The 18,386-nt window shown below is 39.0% G+C and overlaps 1 protein-coding gene across 5 annotated transcripts in view; it reads right to left on the reverse strand.

The window, feature by feature from the left end:
• ryr2b (ryanodine receptor 2b (cardiac)) overlaps nucleotides 1-18,386 on the reverse strand; it is a 69,524-nt gene that overhangs the window by 48,292 nt on the left and 2,846 nt on the right. For all 5 annotated transcript variants that reach the window (XM_084376374.1, XM_084376373.1, XM_084376377.1 and 2 more), the window contains exons 3-35: nucleotides 17,818-17,922; nucleotides 17,266-17,340; nucleotides 17,036-17,114; nucleotides 16,776-16,888; nucleotides 16,248-16,371; nucleotides 14,638-14,734; nucleotides 14,468-14,542; nucleotides 13,882-14,038; nucleotides 13,563-13,727; nucleotides 13,285-13,406; nucleotides 11,882-12,065; nucleotides 11,658-11,793; nucleotides 11,336-11,431; nucleotides 11,052-11,170; nucleotides 10,554-10,687; nucleotides 8,529-8,770; nucleotides 6,815-7,007; nucleotides 6,345-6,564; nucleotides 6,010-6,114; nucleotides 5,716-5,819; nucleotides 5,492-5,575; nucleotides 5,240-5,399; nucleotides 4,573-4,720; nucleotides 4,121-4,329; nucleotides 3,272-3,446; nucleotides 2,913-3,121; nucleotides 2,530-2,716; nucleotides 2,118-2,250; nucleotides 1,669-1,777; nucleotides 1,200-1,360; nucleotides 845-1,004; nucleotides 566-652; nucleotides 95-321 (exon numbers count right to left, since the gene is read on the reverse strand). In XM_084376374.1, the coding sequence (XP_084232500.1) occupies nucleotides 95-321; nucleotides 566-652; nucleotides 845-1,004; nucleotides 1,200-1,360; nucleotides 1,669-1,777; nucleotides 2,118-2,250; nucleotides 2,530-2,716; nucleotides 2,913-3,121; nucleotides 3,272-3,446; nucleotides 4,121-4,329; nucleotides 4,573-4,720; nucleotides 5,240-5,399; nucleotides 5,492-5,575; nucleotides 5,716-5,819; nucleotides 6,010-6,114; nucleotides 6,345-6,564; nucleotides 6,815-7,007; nucleotides 8,529-8,770; nucleotides 10,554-10,687; nucleotides 11,052-11,170; nucleotides 11,336-11,431; nucleotides 11,658-11,793; nucleotides 11,882-12,065; nucleotides 13,285-13,406; nucleotides 13,563-13,727; nucleotides 13,882-14,038; nucleotides 14,468-14,542; nucleotides 14,638-14,734; nucleotides 16,248-16,371; nucleotides 16,776-16,888; nucleotides 17,036-17,114; nucleotides 17,266-17,340; nucleotides 17,818-17,922 (4,694 nt within the window). The remainder of the gene's footprint in view (nucleotides 1-94; nucleotides 322-565; nucleotides 653-844; nucleotides 1,005-1,199; nucleotides 1,361-1,668; nucleotides 1,778-2,117; nucleotides 2,251-2,529; nucleotides 2,717-2,912; nucleotides 3,122-3,271; nucleotides 3,447-4,120; nucleotides 4,330-4,572; nucleotides 4,721-5,239; nucleotides 5,400-5,491; nucleotides 5,576-5,715; nucleotides 5,820-6,009; nucleotides 6,115-6,344; nucleotides 6,565-6,814; nucleotides 7,008-8,528; nucleotides 8,771-10,553; nucleotides 10,688-11,051; nucleotides 11,171-11,335; nucleotides 11,432-11,657; nucleotides 11,794-11,881; nucleotides 12,066-13,284; nucleotides 13,407-13,562; nucleotides 13,728-13,881; nucleotides 14,039-14,467; nucleotides 14,543-14,637; nucleotides 14,735-16,247; nucleotides 16,372-16,775; nucleotides 16,889-17,035; nucleotides 17,115-17,265; nucleotides 17,341-17,817; nucleotides 17,923-18,386) is intronic.

The following is an 18,386-nucleotide window of genomic DNA, read 5'->3' on the forward strand; positions in this document are numbered from 1 at the left end:
AGAAAGCAGTGTTATTAACAACACATGCATCAATTCCTGTGCACTTCAATCTGCAAGCCCAAGTCCAAAAACACATTTATTCCAGCTCATTAACCTGTTTTCATCAGGGATCTGAAGGGTCATGACTAGCAAGGGCTCAGAGCACTGGACTCTCCATCCATGGCGCTCATCTGGCCGATCCACTGTCACCTTTAATGCACAGTCTGGTACTCTGGTCCACGAAAACTCACTGAGATACTGGACTTGAAACCTTGGAGGACACTGAGGAGTGGCATTCCTTCTTTGGCTGCGAAGCAAGCCTGCTGACAGTGGCATCACATTCTGGAAGGAGAGGAAAACATATGCAGGAAACAATATTACAGATTTATTATCTCATCCAGCAGAAACTTCTCAACACTGAATGGTTCGCTAACTTTCCAAGCTGCAACCTAATTAATTACTGATCCAATTCGTCAACAACAATTTTTCGAATGTTCTAAATTATATCATGCTGACAAGCAGACAAGTATGAAAAACCAAAGGTTCTTCTAATGACTTTGACAGGATTAATTATAAGTTCCTCTACCTTAATGTTTCCCACTTCAAACTGAAACATGTTGCTGGTTGTAGGCTTCACAAAAACAGCAGGAAACAGCTTTGTACTGGCTTCCACCTGATAAGCGGTGGGGAAAAAAATAATTATTCTCTCAAGCATAGCATACACAACTCAGTATGAGGCTTGATGTATAGTAGATTAAATTAAAATTCATACAAATGCATTACTTTCAACAAAAAATACAGAATAGAGAAGACAAAAATACAGATTAGCATGAACAAATCATGAATACATTTCTGTGTGACTTACTTGGTAGAAGTTGGCCATCTCCACTCCACTGGAGGTGAAGGTGAGCAGCCCAGTGGCTGTGTCGATTAAGCAGCCAATTTCTAGCCCTGAACTTCTCCGGCTCTGAGACAGGCCTGTTGCCTCTCCAGCACACACCATGTAACAGTTGCACCGCTTCACACTGTGAAAAAGGATAGGGGTATATTTAATTGTTGACTTATATAGTTTATGAGTGCAGTAAATAGAATTTTATAACGAGGTCTGCAATTATGGTGTCAGATAAATAATCATCACCAGAATCAACAAAATATCGTACTGCATTTAATATTTAAAAGTCATGCATAGGAACATTTTAACTGTCTTGGTGTATACTGACCTTTCCTGAACTTTGCCACTTTCATCTCCGAGGGTGACAGTCACAGTGTGAACGCTGTCTGTGTCAAAAGTCATGTCATGTTGATGAAAGTCAGTGGTCACCCAGCCTACCCACACATTGAACGGCTCCTGGCCTGGAAGAACCCTCACTGAGTAATGATACTGAAACACAGAGGTCAGATGGTGTCACCGTTTGGTATTTGCATTTCCACATTTTTTTATTATGGCTGATAATTGCATCAACCAGCAAAGAGCTGAGGCATTAGCCATGTGCATAAGCCCTGCAGTGCAATTTGTTTAAATTTAGTTCACCCTGAGGCAGCATAGTGTCCAAATATATTATGCCTTTTCCCGTTATTATTTAAAAAATGTAGACATACCAGTAAAAAATATTTGGTTTTCCTATCAGTGTTGTTTTTTATGTTCTGTGGTTATCTCTTAATGACATGATGAGAAAATAAGAGCCTTACTCTGGAGCCCTGGATAAGGTGGTTATCTTTGTCAACTACGACATCTTCTAGAAGTCTTGCAGATGAGTTGCTGCTAACAAGACCTGGTTTAGTCCTCTTCAGCATGAACCTTTAAGAATAGAAATACACTTTAATTTGTACATAGCTCAATCAACTAATCAGATTGTTTGTGACTGTGGTGAGACAGCAAGCTAGTTTCCTTTAACATCTTTATATCTTCCGTTTTCGATCATTTCATTTTGAAAATCTTCATGCTTCACGCTCTTGTCATTTTAGACCAATACTGGCAGACAAATATTGAGAAAGTAGTTTCTAAATAACTGGTACATTATTATCCCAACTTAAATAGTCATTGATGACCTAAATGTTCACACTTTTGTGTTTACACTTTTATATTCCAAATGATATGCATTTCATATTATCCCAATTTCTTTTTTTCTAATACATACCGTTGTTTCAGTCTTGATGTTTTGTCTGAACTATGATCCTTATGGTTGAGCTCATCTCTTGAGCCACCAAAGCTGTGGGCTGACTTCCTCAGCACTTCAAAGTCAGAGTCCACCTCCTCCTGCTCCTTCCTTCCTAAAAGGACAATGGCAATTAATTACAGCAGGGCCCTGGGGAGCTTAAGCAGAACAACTCAACAAGGTCGCAATGGTAGAATATAAGTAATCTGGATAGTGGGTAACTGCAAAGAACACCTATCAAGATTTCACATACTAATTATGTCACTTGGTATTTATCTTGTAACAGCTCAGTAATTTTTCAGTCCTTATTGTGGTACTTTGTTAGTCATCTCGAGTTTTGTGTTGCTAACATACATACTGTGTATGAAATGATATAATGAAGTATCATCCGAACCTGGAGAAAGAGAGTTGGAGGCCACTGGCAGCACACCCCCCACAGGGCTAGTGAGGATGGCAGCACATTGGATGGGCATGCTGAGCCGGAAAAAGCACATGTCGCTGCCTCCACCGTGGTGTGCAAACACCCGCTGAGAGACCCTCAGGCTGGATATTGAATCCGTTGCGCCGCAGACTCTCGTGACCTTGAATAAGATTTGAACAAGGTTCTCAGGATTAGTGTTGTCAATTAACCTCCTGCTACAAGCAACCCTGGGTCCCACAGAGGCCTGTAACGAAATCAGTACAAAATACTGCACCATACTACGTGCTTGAAAATACATATATCATATCATGTCAAAGTTACCAGGTATAATAAAGCCTACAGATGGCTAAACTAACCTGTAAGTTGTGATCATCTGGCATTATTGAGGTAAACAGAGGCTGTCTCCAACTCATCCACAGGGCTGGGTCTCTGGCCATGTTTACAGCAAATGGTTGATAGCCCTCCTGCAGGCCACACACAGTGAAGTACTGAAGAGAGTCCACTTGGCAGCCCAAGTTCAGCCTCCCCACCTGATTCATCCCAACACTGACCACAGGCAACAGGCCTGAGAAATATTGGGAAAAGTCGGATAGTATATAGGTTGGATTTTTTTAATGAAGTGATTGTAATGCCAAATTAAAATCCAATGTATTGATATATCATTGTTCAGTTTAGTTGTTAGTCCTCAATTCTATGTTCTAAAAAGCATTCAGACCGTCTTTGATATCAAAGTCCTTGGCAGCCAGCTCTGATCCTCTGTCATTAAACAGCACCTCTCCATTGAGCGTGACCATCATGGTGCGTTCAGCCATGTCCACCAAGCAACCCACCACATCGCCTCTCTGCCACGGACGTCCCAGGGGCTCGACACCCTGATGGTACCACTGAGCCTGAACGCAACAGGAAGAAGAAGAGGAGTTAGAAAGAAAAAAGAGACAAGTGTGAAGCCTCACATAAGAACAGGGAATGAAGTAAAGGAACCAACACTGCTTACAGGATCATCAGACTCATTGCTCATTGTCTATGTTCTTTACATAGTGACAAGTATAACAATGCTTTTCTGTGTTTGATTGCACCCATTGTTTATCAGCACGACACATCTTAATTACAGCTTTGCTGTGATTGTGAACAGCCGTGTTGTTGGTTAAGCACCAAGTTGAATTCAGATGGTATTGCCTTGATACGTGACTTACATTATCTGAACTTTTAAATGCTGAAATTTGATTTCTCTCATAAGATTTGTTATTTTACAGGCAAGTATAAAGCCACAGTTATGTCTCTGTGTGATCTAAAAAAACATCCTCCATATCACACAGCCGAAAACATATTGACTTGTTGTTTCATGGAGTTATATCGTAATTCTGAGCACTGTAATAGTAAGTCAAGAAATGTCTAAGAACTGCAAGAACTTAAAGCCCCTTTTCAACACAGATGAGTTTTATTATCAAAAAGAAAAAAATCCACATTACAGCTTCAAAAAAATTAACACATTGAGGCTTATTGCTGTTTAATAAAAATGATACATTAACACCTCATTAAGACTTCTCAAAGTTGTATATCTCACCTCAAATCCATCAAAGACATATGCCTGTTCATCTGAGCCAAGGTCTTTATCAGGGGTACAGCCTGGTCGGGCCCAGCCCACTCTCATACTTCCCGCTGTCACTACTTCAAATTCAAAGTACCACTTCCCCCGGATTACAGCATATGCCCGATCTGGTCTGAACACTCTGCACTTCTCAGCAGGGAAGAGACATGGATTTGATAATGTGGCTGTAAACCGAGGAAGCATACAAAATATTGTCATGTGCTAAAATATGATTTGCATTCAAATGTGTATCGGTGTATCAACACTGACCATTTTTGAAGTTATGTAAATATTCAGTAACATGGTGCAACTTATATAGTTTAGTAGAGAAGAAACAGAGCCTTATCTTAATTGAATTCACATTAGGCTGGTTACAACAAATAAAAGTGTAATAAACTGAGCTATGATTGATATGATTTGAGACATACTCCGATCCTGGCTGAGGGGCTCCAGGCTATAACCGTAGGCCAGCAGGGTACAGACAGCCTCTCTGACACTTTCCCTGCCCACTCTCCTAGTCCTTTCATCAAGAAGGCCGTAGGGCACGAGGTATGGGCTCCGCTTTGCTTTCACATCCTAAAAATACAGAAGCAAAGAGCAAAAATGGGGAATTGTATTTGTAAGAAAGCAATATCAATGCTAGTGCTGCCAGAGCATGTTGTTACAAAGTGCATTTCATGTTGTGACTAGAAGACAATGTATAGAAAATAATTTTGCATATCTATTAATACTTTCTGAAAACAATTCAAAGTTTGAATAAGACTACATACAATACTATGACTGATAGGATTAGGATTATTTGTTTAAATTAGAGCATCAATGAACAGTCGATTTATAGATTTGCTATTAAATGAACCACCAACTATTTTGATAATTGATTAATTGTTTTCAGACTTTTCTGTTCTTGTTTAGTCCTCTATGACAGTCAAGTGAATATCTTTGGGTTGTGGGCAAAACAAGACATTTGAAACTTGGCCTTTGGAAACAGTTTTCTGCAATTTCTAACATTTTATGCCAAGCTTGCATCCCTGGTTCACAAGCACTTCCTCCTCAGTAATGCCTGACCAATGCACTTATCCAGAACAGAACATAAACCTGTTGGCCTCCATGAGTCCATCCCTGCTTGATCCGCTCTCTAGCCCAAACATTGTGATCATTTTCTGCCAGCAAGTTCACCACTTCCTGGTGGGCGGGGGTTAGAAAAGCGTGGCTCAGGTCTACTGGGGCAGGTCTGTAACCACTGGGCTGCTCATACCTGAGACAGAAAATAAAATAGGGAATAAGGCATATCAAGTGCAGGGGCTCCAAACGAAATGCAATTAAACATAATAATCAACATGTACATACTTAGTGGCAAGTCTCATGTATTTGACTCTCTCCTCAGCGTTGTCATCAGTCAAACCAATGTGGAAACCAAGGGCAAGGAGAGTTCTCGAGAGGAAAAACATTTGCTAATCTTAATAACATGATGACAGACACTAATTATTTGTAATTTATTTGTATCGTGTTCAACAAATGAATCAAAAATAATCAAGTATAATATTCTGTCTGTCTATTGTACTGTTGCTCACCGGAGGGTGTCCTGAGCCATCTGAAGATTCTGGTTCCTCTCCTGCTCTGACAGCTTGGAGAACTCAACCAGACAGGGATCATGCTTCTTCACTTCATCTCTGGCCTGTTTGACAAAAGCTGATATTTTTTATGCTGCAAGTAAAACTGAAGCGAGCTGGAACAGACAAGCTTTAAGTCAAGCTTTAGATTATACTATTCTCCGACATACTATGTGACAAGGGGATATAACAACTATTCTTTATCTAAATTTATTCAATGTCATTGAATTATTAATGCCGTTTCTCTTTCCTTACAGGTCCATACGTCCATCCAAGATCAATCTTGTCCATTGCCCAGACTTCATGGATATTCTCAGCCATTTTTTCTCGAATATCCTCAAGTTGTGGGGGCAATACTACCTATAATGGTAATACAAGTAGAGTAAACGTACTGACACTATATTGGTATGGTATATTTCAAGACAAGGAATCAATTTTTTATAATAATATATTCAATTATATATATATCGGTCTGAATATTATGCTTTTTCAAAATCAAAAATCACTACCTGTACAATATGTTCGCAATTAAAACATTTTTAAAAAGTAAAAATTATAAATAAAATATGTTTGAAAATGTAGATTTTTACCTTACTGATGTCTACTGGTGTGGGAGTAAAGGTCACTGGAGTGGTAGGTACTAAGGGGCCAATGAGCTCTTGTTTCCCTTCTCCTTGATCCAAAATGTATTTCTGACATGGCTCTACCTTCAGCTTGACTCTTGGGAGCAGAGCGTCAGAGCATGGAGCAAAACCAGGTGGAGGCAAGAAGCGAAACTCTCCATGCCGTCCTCCAAACAGAAAACGAACCCTGATTTCCAGAAAAAGGGAAAGGAATGCATTTATTGGCACTGAAGTGTGAACTGAGACAAAAATACATAAGAATGGTTTTTCAGTAAACATTTGACTTATCTTTAACATTCATAATTACACTTTACTATAGGAAAATGACAGCCTACTCAAACACAAATTAATCTTATTAGTAAGGACAGTATATTTAGTCAAGAATTAACCGGTTAGACAGTTAGCCAGTTAAACAAAAACAGATCTCAACTACTGACTTGACTCCAGCAGAAAAGCTGACCACAGGATAAAGAAGGCCATCAGCACTGAAGTTCTCCAACATGCCCTGCACAGGCAGACCATTGACCCTGAAGGAGATGCAGAGAGCACTGAGGTCGAGGCAGCAGCTGACCACATCGTCATCTTTCAGCAGGTGAGGGAAGGGAGAGCTCACTCTACGGCCCACACCGCCTGAGATTCAGGAGAGACAGTCCTCAAAGTCATGTAAAGATTTATTTCATTTTGTCGTTTGTTAGTAGTTTCAACTCTACTCAACTTCTCCTCAACTCAAAATGAGACAGCATTTTATCTGCAGTAAGGCAATACTAAGAGTGAAAACATACCATACCATTTAATGAAACCCTCAAAACTTAAAGCAACATTATGTAGAAATTGGGATTTGTGTGAATGGCGTCCCCCACAGTTTCTGAGTGCAACACTACTGTCATAAATCCAAATGCCAGGTGTGTAACACTTTGTCAGACGTAATGTAGGTGCTAACTAAAAACAAAACTCATTACTTCATAACAATGTTATGTGTTGAAAACCTGTATCTTAAAGTAAACATGTATGTAACACTATGATCCTCTCACTGAACATTGCTTTAAAATAAAATAAATTGTATGGTTTTATATCATTTCAAAACGATGTTCACATTTCTGTGTAATTATGGAATTCAAAACATGCTACAAAAGGCTTAGGCTTAGATTATAGCAACATCATTTTGTAACATGCTTCTGGGCCCGCCGCACGGCTATCATTGACATAACACAAAAGAACATCTTTATTTATTATCAGATCAATTCTTAATTCCTAAAAAGGAATAAATTTCCGTCGCACTCAGTGTTGTTGCAGTGCCTGAGACTGGACAGTTTCTGGATTTATTATGATGAGAAATAAGCATCACTACGGTTGCTGCTGGTTTAATAACAATCTCTCCCCATATCTCTCTTCGTAGGCTTTAAGTAACAAGCAGTAATAGATGACTGGCTTTCTCTGGGTACCTGTTGCTGAACAGTGGCAGTTATTGCTTTTATTTCAATAGCTGCTGAGATTTCAGGCTTTCCAAAAAGGCAAATAAAATCTAGTTTATTGAATTTCTTTATTGTTCCTTTTAATTAGACATGGTACATAAACCATATGTGGCACTAAATTAAATGTCGAAGATTTTTTAATCTAAATTTTTACCATCTCGAGATGCTGATGTTTGTATGTGGTGCAATATACTCTATTGTGCAATGATTTAAAAACGCCCCTAAAGTCTACTATGCAGTCTCTTCGCCTGAGTTTGTGAAGGAATTCAAGATTACAGAGGACAAATAAACACTATGCTGGGTCATAAATCTTTCGTGTAGACGTGACATCCTATATTCAATCCTGCAAAACACATGTATACTGTGTGTGTGTGTGTGTGTGTGTGTGTGTGTGTGTGTGCATGCGTGCGTGCGTGCATGCATGCACGTGTGTGTGTGTGTGTGTGTGTGTATAAATGTACAGTATGTTTAGATTGCTTTGCTCATACTTTCTGCTGGTCTACTGTATATTTGTACTCTTTATAGATATCTTGCACTCTTAAATCTAGAAAATTAAACTCTTAAGAGTCAGTACAAAGACTGACAAAACTAAACAAGAACCAAAAAGCTGCAAACATATTTCAGTGAGCTACTCCCCGCGAAACTTATACTGTAAACTCTGGTTTGATCTCATCCTCACCTGACCAGAGCTGAAGCCCATCAAAGCTGTAGGAATAGAGGTCATCTCCCACTCCGTTGCCCCCCCAGCCTTCACCTCCTGTGGGCCTGGGCTGGTAGCCCTCAGTGCAAGCCCAGCCAACACGCAGGTGTGTGGGCTCAGATGTGAGGAAGGAGTCGATGTGATCCACAACCAGCTCGTAGTACCACCTGCGATGCTGGGCTGAATCTTCCCCCGTAGCCAAGAAGATGTTTGGTCTCATGCTGAGGTGGAAGAATGTGGAGAGCAAACCAAAGTCAGTAAAAATGGCAAATAAAAGACAGTGATGGATAATGGTGCCTCTCTTTCATCTCATCTGTGAAAGATGTTGTGAAGTTGCAAAGATAGATTGGGGGGGTATGTTGTACTGGAGTGTGTAAATAAATGACTTTTTTCTTGTATCACAGAGAATCACTGAATTGAATATCTCAGTCTCAGGTACGCTTCTATGATTTTTACCATAACTACACCATGTAGGACCCCAGACTGCATTTCCCTTATTCAGGGCAATTGGTACTCTGTGCAGCCCACAAAGAACATAACTCTCATGGGGTCAGTCCAAGCAGTGTTATAAATATATATAATCTATATGAATGAACAAGTACAGAACCAGGCTCTTGTAGAGGCTTTCATTTTGACCTCCCAATATCAATGCTGAAACTAAATTACCAGAAATAATACCAGAGGCAGCGTATGAGAAACAATACGGTGGAAAGGTATGTGGCCGAGAGAATGACGTGGTGATGGAATTAAGTCTGGCCAACAGTGTGTCTAGAGAATAAATGCCAGTTCATATAATGACACTAACCTTGCCCTAGACAGAGCTCTCATGACAGTGCACAAAGGGAGGGATTTGAGATATTGGGAAAAGGAAACAGAGAGAAAATATGATTTGGTTTAGATGATAGAAGAGATTGGATAAAAATGGAAAAGAAGAATGGATAAAGAAAAAAAAAAGAATAGGAAAAAGAGCATCTGGAAGAACTGACAAAATGTGGCACGCAAGAGAAGATAGAAAAGAGAAATATGCAATTGATGAGATACAGGAAATGAAAATGAAAGCAGTTGTACTAATAAAGCGTTTAGCGGAACAAGAAGTAAAAGTGATAGAATGAGAAATGACTTGAGGAGAAAGAGAGGGTCGGGGAATGGACTGAGCAGGTGTGAAGAATATGAAACAAAATAAGCTGTAAGGCCTGAGGAGCAAAATGGGCTGCTGATAGAGAAAAGTATGATAAAAGAAGGCAGCTGCTGAGGAAAAAAAGAGCAGGTGAGGTAAAAAGAAAAAAAAAACAAGCTCAAAGAAAAATGAAATGGAAACTGCCTACAAGATCAGACCGGCACAGTGGGCCAAAAGAACATGAAATATGATGAAACTTTCTACTAAGTGTCAAAACATTAATTCTGTTGAGCTATACCATCTCAGGCAGCGGGCAACTTTTCAGAGAAAATGATTGATAACTGTGAGGAAATAGAATAGATCCTGGTCTGATCTATCAGACAAAAAGAATTAGTGCAGCAAATGAAGGAGCGACACTGAAGGAGACAAGTAATTTTTCTGTGAACTCCACACCAGAAAAAATGAGTGCTGCACTGTGGAGAAACTGAAGTGTCTCTTGTACCAAGGACATAGACATCATTACAGATGAAAAACTAATAAAAGGGTACCGCAGGCAGCAGCAGTATCATCGCCACAGTTGACAAACAGCACTCGGCTAAACAAATGCATGAGCAAGCATGAGAAGAAGCCTTCAGTCAGTGGTGGCTCCAAGGATAAATTAATGGACAGGATATGGGAAGATGCACTCCATGCAACACAGACACATTTTAAGTCTGCTTTTATACATTTTTAATTTTAATATTTTTTCTGCAACTTGTCGAAGTTCAATTTGTGTGTATAGTGAAAGACAAAATTAGAAGGACACAGATATGACAGAATGGAGGATAAAAAAATGACTCAGACGAAACCAAGTCACCCTATTTGGAGAAAACACTGGAAAATTGTACCTGGTGACCCGATTAGCCAGACGTGTTTGGAGCAGCAAGTCTCTGTCTGGCAGCAGGCTGTCACAGATGAGGTTCTGATTGGATCGGACCGCCACACCATGGCACACACACAGAGAGCACAGCACCTCCAGCACCTGGAACACAACCTGTCAGCACTTCATCCAGCAACAGCTCCATTAAACACATGGAAATTATCCTACATTAGGGAACAGATCAAAAACTGCTATTATTGACACCACACTTGTTTTTGCATGAGTGCAACACTGACAGCTTATTTTCCGAACCATGCTGCATAAATAACAGGCAGATTTTGAGATGACATTTCCAAGATAATAATGGATGAGTTGTTTCCCCTAAAAATCTAAATTTAGATCAGCTACTGCATTCCAGACCATAAACGCAGAAATAACATGACAATATAAGCAACAAATGATCATTTTGCAGAATGCAAATTAATTCTCATGAACTTTTTTTCAAACAACGACTTGTAAACACTACCTTATGGTTGCATCCATGCTTGTCAAGAAAAGAAAGGATTGAATGAATGTGTCCTTCTTTGATGGCATTCAGTGCTTCAGGACTTTCCACTAGGACACACTGCAGAACCTCCAAGACTCCTGTTCATAACAGTAGGAGATTGTTTATAGTTGGTATTTATGCATTGGGGTTGTAAAACGAAATTTAGTTTAGTCCATCTATGCTACATAACGGAGAATAAAAAAGGAATCAGTCAGGCTCTAAAAGATATAATTGTTAATGAAATGCCCACAAGTCCAACTAACCAGAAGAGGCCTCCAGCCGGTCTAGCCTGCTAATCAGCCAGTCTAGAGAACCTGAGAAATGTGCACAGTTTACACGGTTTTCCCGGAGCAGAGCAGCTGAAAGGGTAAAAAGAAAGAAACATAAGAGAAAGAAGTCTTCATGGATCATTTTTAGGATAAATGCATTTAAATGGCTTATTAACAGCTTAGTAGACATCAAAGAAGGAAAATATGTATCTATTTGTTATCTGTGTCAGTGGATAATCAATGCTGTGGTGCCATTATTGAGAACGAAAAGTGGTATTGAGCCATCCATATTGAAAAGATATGTGTTAATTCTCACCTAGTAGCTCATAGAAACGGTTGAGGATGGTCTCCCACTCTTCTCCTGTGTCACTCTGAACAGCCTCAGCGAAATGAGACGCGCTACTAAATTGGTGTAGACGGTCGATACAATCCAAGACCAAATCTATTACACCCTGAAAAGAAATAGTGTTATTATGGAACAGTGACAAACACATCATATGCAAGACAGATTTATTCATTCACACATGTAGATTTATTTACCTCTTCTTGAAACATGTGCTGCCGATTCTTTTGAGCCGTCATGTTGTTCTGTTTTGCTTCATGGTCTAACCCCTCTGGTGGAGGCTGGAAATAGTTTATTAGATCCTGCAGACTAGATGTTACTATCTCCATTGGCAGGCTGACAGACGTGAGGTTTCCTTGTTGACTAAAACCATCCAGTTTGCTAAAGAAAAGGTGGGTTAGGTATAATAACAAAAAATATCATAGAGGTGCCAAATCTTTTTGCTATTGTTAAAAGAAGCACAGGTTTGAATGCGACTAATATGACTGGGCTAAGCAATTTTCTATAATGCTTATTCTGTGTTACCCTTATCTGAATCAAGGGCCTAAGGATATCAAGTACTACTGTATACAATTGATCAACTGTTATTTGCATTTTAAAGAGAGAAAACTGAAAGTGTGACACACTATGTGAGTACCTGGTTGAAACGATTAATCGATTAATTTCTTTTTTTATTATTATCAACTATTCATATAATCTATAAATCCATTTCAGTATTTTTTTTTTTTAAGAAAAAAGTCATACTTTTCGGATTTCAGCTTCTTAAATGTGATTATTTTCCCGTTTTTCTTTACTCCTTTTTGTGTAAACTGAAAATCTTTGGGTTGTGGACAAAATAAGACATTTGAGGAGGTCATCTGTCATTACCTCACAGATTAATCATCAATGAAGATCATTTTAGTTGCAGCCCAAACCTGAGGCCCAAGTTATTCCATCTTTTTAATGTTTCTCTCAGTGCAGAAGAGACCTATTTTTGCATTTTTTTCAGTTTTTTTAGATACATGGTAGAATTCCCATGGGATCTTGAAAATGTTCTGGTATTTTGAAAAAGTCTGTGGTACCGTTTCTGGTTATTAGGTCTGTGTATCTTTCTGTATGTGTGCACAACACACAATAAAGTACAAAACCATGGCACATCTCATACAGGCTATAGGTACTACATCAAGTCCAAGGACTAAAACTTGACAGGTAACTAATTTTGAAGCGTTTAAAGCCTACTCAATATTTGAAAGTTTAAGAAAGTCTTATAACAAACAGCTGATTTTGTTGTAAAAACATTAAGACATTTTGATAGGTTGAGTTTGTTTTTTTTAAACTTTTGACACATACTGAGAGGGACATTTACAATTGAAAAATCAACTTGTCAGTGCTCTTTGTGCAAAGAAGACACTGATTATTTCAAACCTTGAATAATTTCTGTACTGCAGGTATTGTAAATACCTGCCAATATATACACACCATAAACTCACTTGTTGTTAGACATTTAGCAGAACATTTAGCCTAAATCTCTACTGAGGTAGAGAACACAGCAGCTGGAAACAACCTATATTAGTGTAGCCATGTCTGTATCAGAATGAGAGTTATTATTAGCATCCAGTACCTGATAAAGCGAGTGAAGAGGAGTGTAGCATTCCTGATGAGTCTTGCAGTGTGAGATTCTTCTTTCTGACAGCGAGACAGCGTCAGCCCGTCATCCATATGACCCTCTCTGTGCAAAATTGCCTGAAAAAATTTAATTTGCAAATTGTTTCTTATTCATTCTTGGATTCAGTATATTTTCACATTTAATATTCTTTCAAGATAGTTGACCCATAAAATGAGGTTTTGGCTCATCAGTAATAATTCTCTTACAACAGTGATTTGAATGTAAGGCTTTACCTTTCGCTGAGCTACTCCCATGCGTGTAGATTTGGCATCAGCAGTTTGATAGGTGAGCCAGAGCCCAGAGTCTACATGCTGAACAAAACATATGGAGTCTCCATACTTGATCTCTGGAGTTCCCATGCCATCAAAATTAGTCTTTGTGCCACTGTCGAGCCTCTCCTATAGACAAAAAACTATTGTTACATGTATCACACACTGATGTATTTCTTTAATAATTAACTGCTCATAAAGAAACTTTTGGATTATGAATTGATCACAGCAGCCCTAAAAAAAAGTAAGGTGTATCTTGTATCTTTCTCTTTTGGCTCCTGACCTTTGACGATCTAAAGCAGAAGGATGTTGTGTTGATGTCAGCCTTGTCCCGATCAACCAGATGCAGGCCTTTCTCCTCTGTAAGACCCAGGTACCTCCCAGTGGTCATATGGCAAAGTCGGAAAGGCTGACCCCAGCATGTATGCCTACCACTCCAACTGAGGATTATCAAGAGCATTGTTTTTTATTGCTTTTGTTTTCCTCTGAAGGAAACTTAACAGTTCACAAGATTCAGTTTTTCCACTTTATGGTTGAAACGGCAGGAGAGCAAACCAGGGACGAACAACCCTAATCCCTTCTGGGCCAGTGATATTAAATGTGATCCAGCAACACTGTACAGCCCTTGTGGGAGTAAAAAAAACAGCAGAAACAGAAATTCTTGGCCCTGCTCTGGCAGTGACCAGAGGCATTGTGTGCAAAATGATACTGACTCCCTGTACAGTCTGAACGACAACCAACTACTCTGTGTTTGTGTGCATCATTTTCTTTTTTCTGCAAATGTTCTTGCAAATGCGAATATGAAATTTGTTGGACTTTTTCAACAATAAGTGTACAACTGTGGACCATCACATCACATATGTACTTACACAACACGCAGAATCTCGAGCCTCCACAGTGAGCGGGCATGGCTGGAGACTGATCCCATCTCATAATGCATTATCCTAGATTAATAAAAAAAAATAAAAAAAACATGACCACAGAAGTAAGGGACGGTTTGTCTTGCTGGCATGAGAGGAGACTGTTTTTGTCAACTGACCTTTGCAGCTCTTCTCCGTGCTCTGCGGATGGAATAGTCAGACATGCATCACTATGGCTGTGGAGAAGCCGCAACGTGTCACCCCCCTTCAGGTATCCTAGAATTAGCACAACAGACACCAGGCATAATCTCCACTGAAGAGACATTTTACTGCATCATTGAAACAGGCCATTTGTTGGCTATAACTGGTATCAGAAGAAGGGTAACCATAATAGCACAGATGGTATGCTTCATAGTAATGACAGGCACAGCTCTTGAGGCCTTTACAGCGCATTGTTTTTTTGGATTGAGATTGCTTTCTTGTACAAGGCAATAGTGGACCTGATTGTTTATGTTTGTCATCGATGTGAGAAAGGACACAAATTTATAAGGACAATGTGACAAAGGTGACTTGGAATGAGTAACCTTGACTGCGCCCCAGACAGACTGATATATATAAGTCAGATTTACCTACACGGGACTAAAACTGTTATATCCATCTGTCCTCTCTTCAAATCGACCTGACTGTGTTGATAAAAACATTAAATTTACGGCGCAGAACATGTCAGTTGCTGGTCTGCGCTGATTCAATAGGTTAGTTTTTTTGTAACTTTGGTGTTAACGTATTAATAAATCTTGATAGACCTGCCTTGACTGGAGCCCCTGGACAGGCAGCTGAGAAGAATCCGATATATTCAACCTATCTCTACCTGTCAGCAAGCCCGTCAGTGACTGCCCACAGGGCCCTCTCAGATCTTTGTTTTTCTGACGGTCCTGCTTGGGCTGCTGTACATATCATTTTAATGTGATCATATACCCAGTGTGCGATTTCTGGGTAGAGGTGGAGGGGACTCCATTCCCTTGGTTAGCAAATGACAAAAATGCATCCCAGTTATTAACCTGACATCCCTCCTCATCTCCCCTGAGATGTCAGGGTCCTATATGGACCCAGACCTATAACTAATACATTATAGAGAATTATTACATTTTAAAAGAGTGTTTCTATTTTAACCAGCACAGCTTTTGTAGCCTTTACAGCATAAGCGGCCCAGAAAACTCACAGACCAATGGCAAGCATTGTCGATAACTCATGTGATGTTACTCAGACAAGAGTTAAGAGACAAAAGTCAGAAAAAATAGAAAGTGAAAGAATGGACTAAATTCTTCCCAAGGGCAATTCAAAATATGTATGTCTCATATCTGAGACTGTAGCGATTATTCAAAGCGACAGGAGAGAGCATGTTTTGAGCACATACACTCAGATCAAACTTCAGTCACAGGAAATAAAATAATATATGTTAAAAATGAACAAATCGCCTATTGAATATACATGTATTGCAAACATGCATATTGGAGGATACTTATTTGCGTCACTGCCGTTGTGAACAGTTTCGATGAGACATACTTGCAGGCGGGTATTTTGCATATTCGTGCTGTTTATTCGCCAGGTCCCCAGTGTGTTAATGCCTTAACACGAGTGCTAATTAGCATAATTAAAGTCTGGCATTTTAACATCTGCAATCTGATTTTGTCTCTAACGTCAGTAGCCAAAAAAGGGTCATCACATATTGCTGGAATACCTCTTTGACCATTCTCAGTTTTTTGACACAACAGTCAGTTGTCAAACTTGCCTTGAGCAACTCCACCTCCAGAGCAGATGGGAGCAACACTCCAGAGAGTCTGCTGGAAGGCTGCATTAACAATCAGGCTGTCACTCAAGCTTTTGTTGTCAAATACAGAGCCAAAGGACAGGTGCTGGGAAGAAACAAAATGGTAATAGCAAAAATGGGCTCATCAACAATGAATACATGTCCTGATTTTACTCCTACAGTAGTTGTTATCCCAAACAATTATGCTAAACAACTCATCAGAGGCAAAGAGAACACAGATTGCAGACAACTGAAGAAAGTCAAAGGAAATTAAATCAATGACATAGAAATGGTAGTTTCTCATTCTTCAAAGCTCAGAGGAAGGATGGAGAAGAAATGCAGTGGAAAAGAACACACATTCAATTCAGCAACTTCCAATGTTTAATTATTAGTCTTTCATTTGTTTTTTCGATGAATAACAGGGTGAGGGTGTTTGCCTTTTAAAATAGTCTGAAATATTTGAAGCAGATTCTTTGTCATCTAGGCGTTAAAAAGTCTTTACTGACTCACCAGATATCTCTCTGAGGACACATTAACCAATATGAGGTCATCTCCAACACGCACTTTCTCACCCTCTGACCTCTGTCTGGATGCTGGGTGGACGGTCCACCAACATGTCTCACCTGAACCACAAAACAAAGAGATGTAAGTTTTTTTCTGATTCACATATGAAATTAAAAATAAACCAAATTATATTACAATTATAGAAAATCAATCAATCAGCGCAACAAAATCATTAACTGTTTAAAGGAGGTCCAATACTAAAATACCTGCTTTATCCTCTTGCAGACCAACATCAAAAGCCAGTTTGTCAGTCGAAGACTGAGATGAAGACAAGCAGCTGAGATACTAGGAGTTAAATGAACAGTGGTAATACGTTTTAGTGAACATATGAGCAAAAAGTCCTTTTAGAGTTGATAAAATTATTTGCCACATGTTAGTGGAAAAAATAAGACTGATATCTTTGGATTTATCTCTGCATTATAGTATGATGACTCACCATGCCACTGTATGAGTGTAGAAACAACACTGCCTGGCCATAAAGAAGGGTGCGATGGCTTCCTCCACCTTCCACCTGGGAATCAGATTGCATTATAGAACTCATAGTATGAGTAATCACAGTAACAGCAGTGTGAAAGTTAATCAATTCAAAATTAAATAAATAGAAACATCAGTTCAAACAATGGCAAATAATTAAGTAGAATATCAGAAACAAACAATCATAAAACATGTGCGTCATTTTATTTGCTTGATACTTTATGTCAAAACCAGCTGTTCCAATTTTACGATGGCTTATTTGTCAGCGTTATAAGATAATGTTAACCTTGTTGCTCCAGATGAATAAATACAGTCCAAATCCCTCTCCAATATAGCCACAGATAAGATCACTATCTTTAGTGTAGTCAACGTATATTTAACTTTCTTGAAGTCTTGAAATCTTGATCAAATTTAAATTAAAATATGAATGTCACAATGACATTGATTTATAGCAAATAACATCTGTTCATAAAGTGTTGAGATGCACTGGATAACAAGTAGAAAAGACTTGCACCTCTGCAGCCAGGTGCTTGCTGTGGGTCAGCATCTCCTGCAGGGCTCTAACAGAGAGACACTGGGCCAGGACAAAGCCACATACAGACAGGTCTGGTGGAACATTCTGTGAGAAATAAGGAGACAACAGAGCATGTGTCACTGAGGTAGCTGCATATCTGTCTACTCCCTCCATAAGGTAACAAAGCAACTAGCAGTGACAAGGACCACAGCATTTTGGGAAAAAAAGGGGAAATCTTGCATACAAAAATAAGAAAACTAATAAATTATTCAAGAAAAAGACAATGAAAAAAAGGACGATAAATAAATAAGACATAATTTAACCATGAAAGAAATATTATATAATATTACATGTGTTATGTTATTATTTTAGAGGTCACTTAGAAGGAGGAAACAATATAAAAATAAACAAAACTTGATTACTGTATCTTAATGTAAACACACAGAAGTCTTTCTAAACATGTTAAACATTCAGACACTTTTTCGTAAATTATCTGCTCATTTTTACACATCCCTCTTCAGTACTCTAAATTTTATGAAGTGTGAGGATAATTGACAAATGGACTGCAC

The sequence above is a fragment of the Pagrus pagrus genome (assembly GCF_965226575.1).
Source record: "Pagrus pagrus genome assembly, chromosome: 15".
Classification (NCBI taxonomy): domain Eukaryota; kingdom Metazoa; phylum Chordata; class Actinopteri; order Spariformes; family Sparidae; genus Pagrus; species Pagrus pagrus.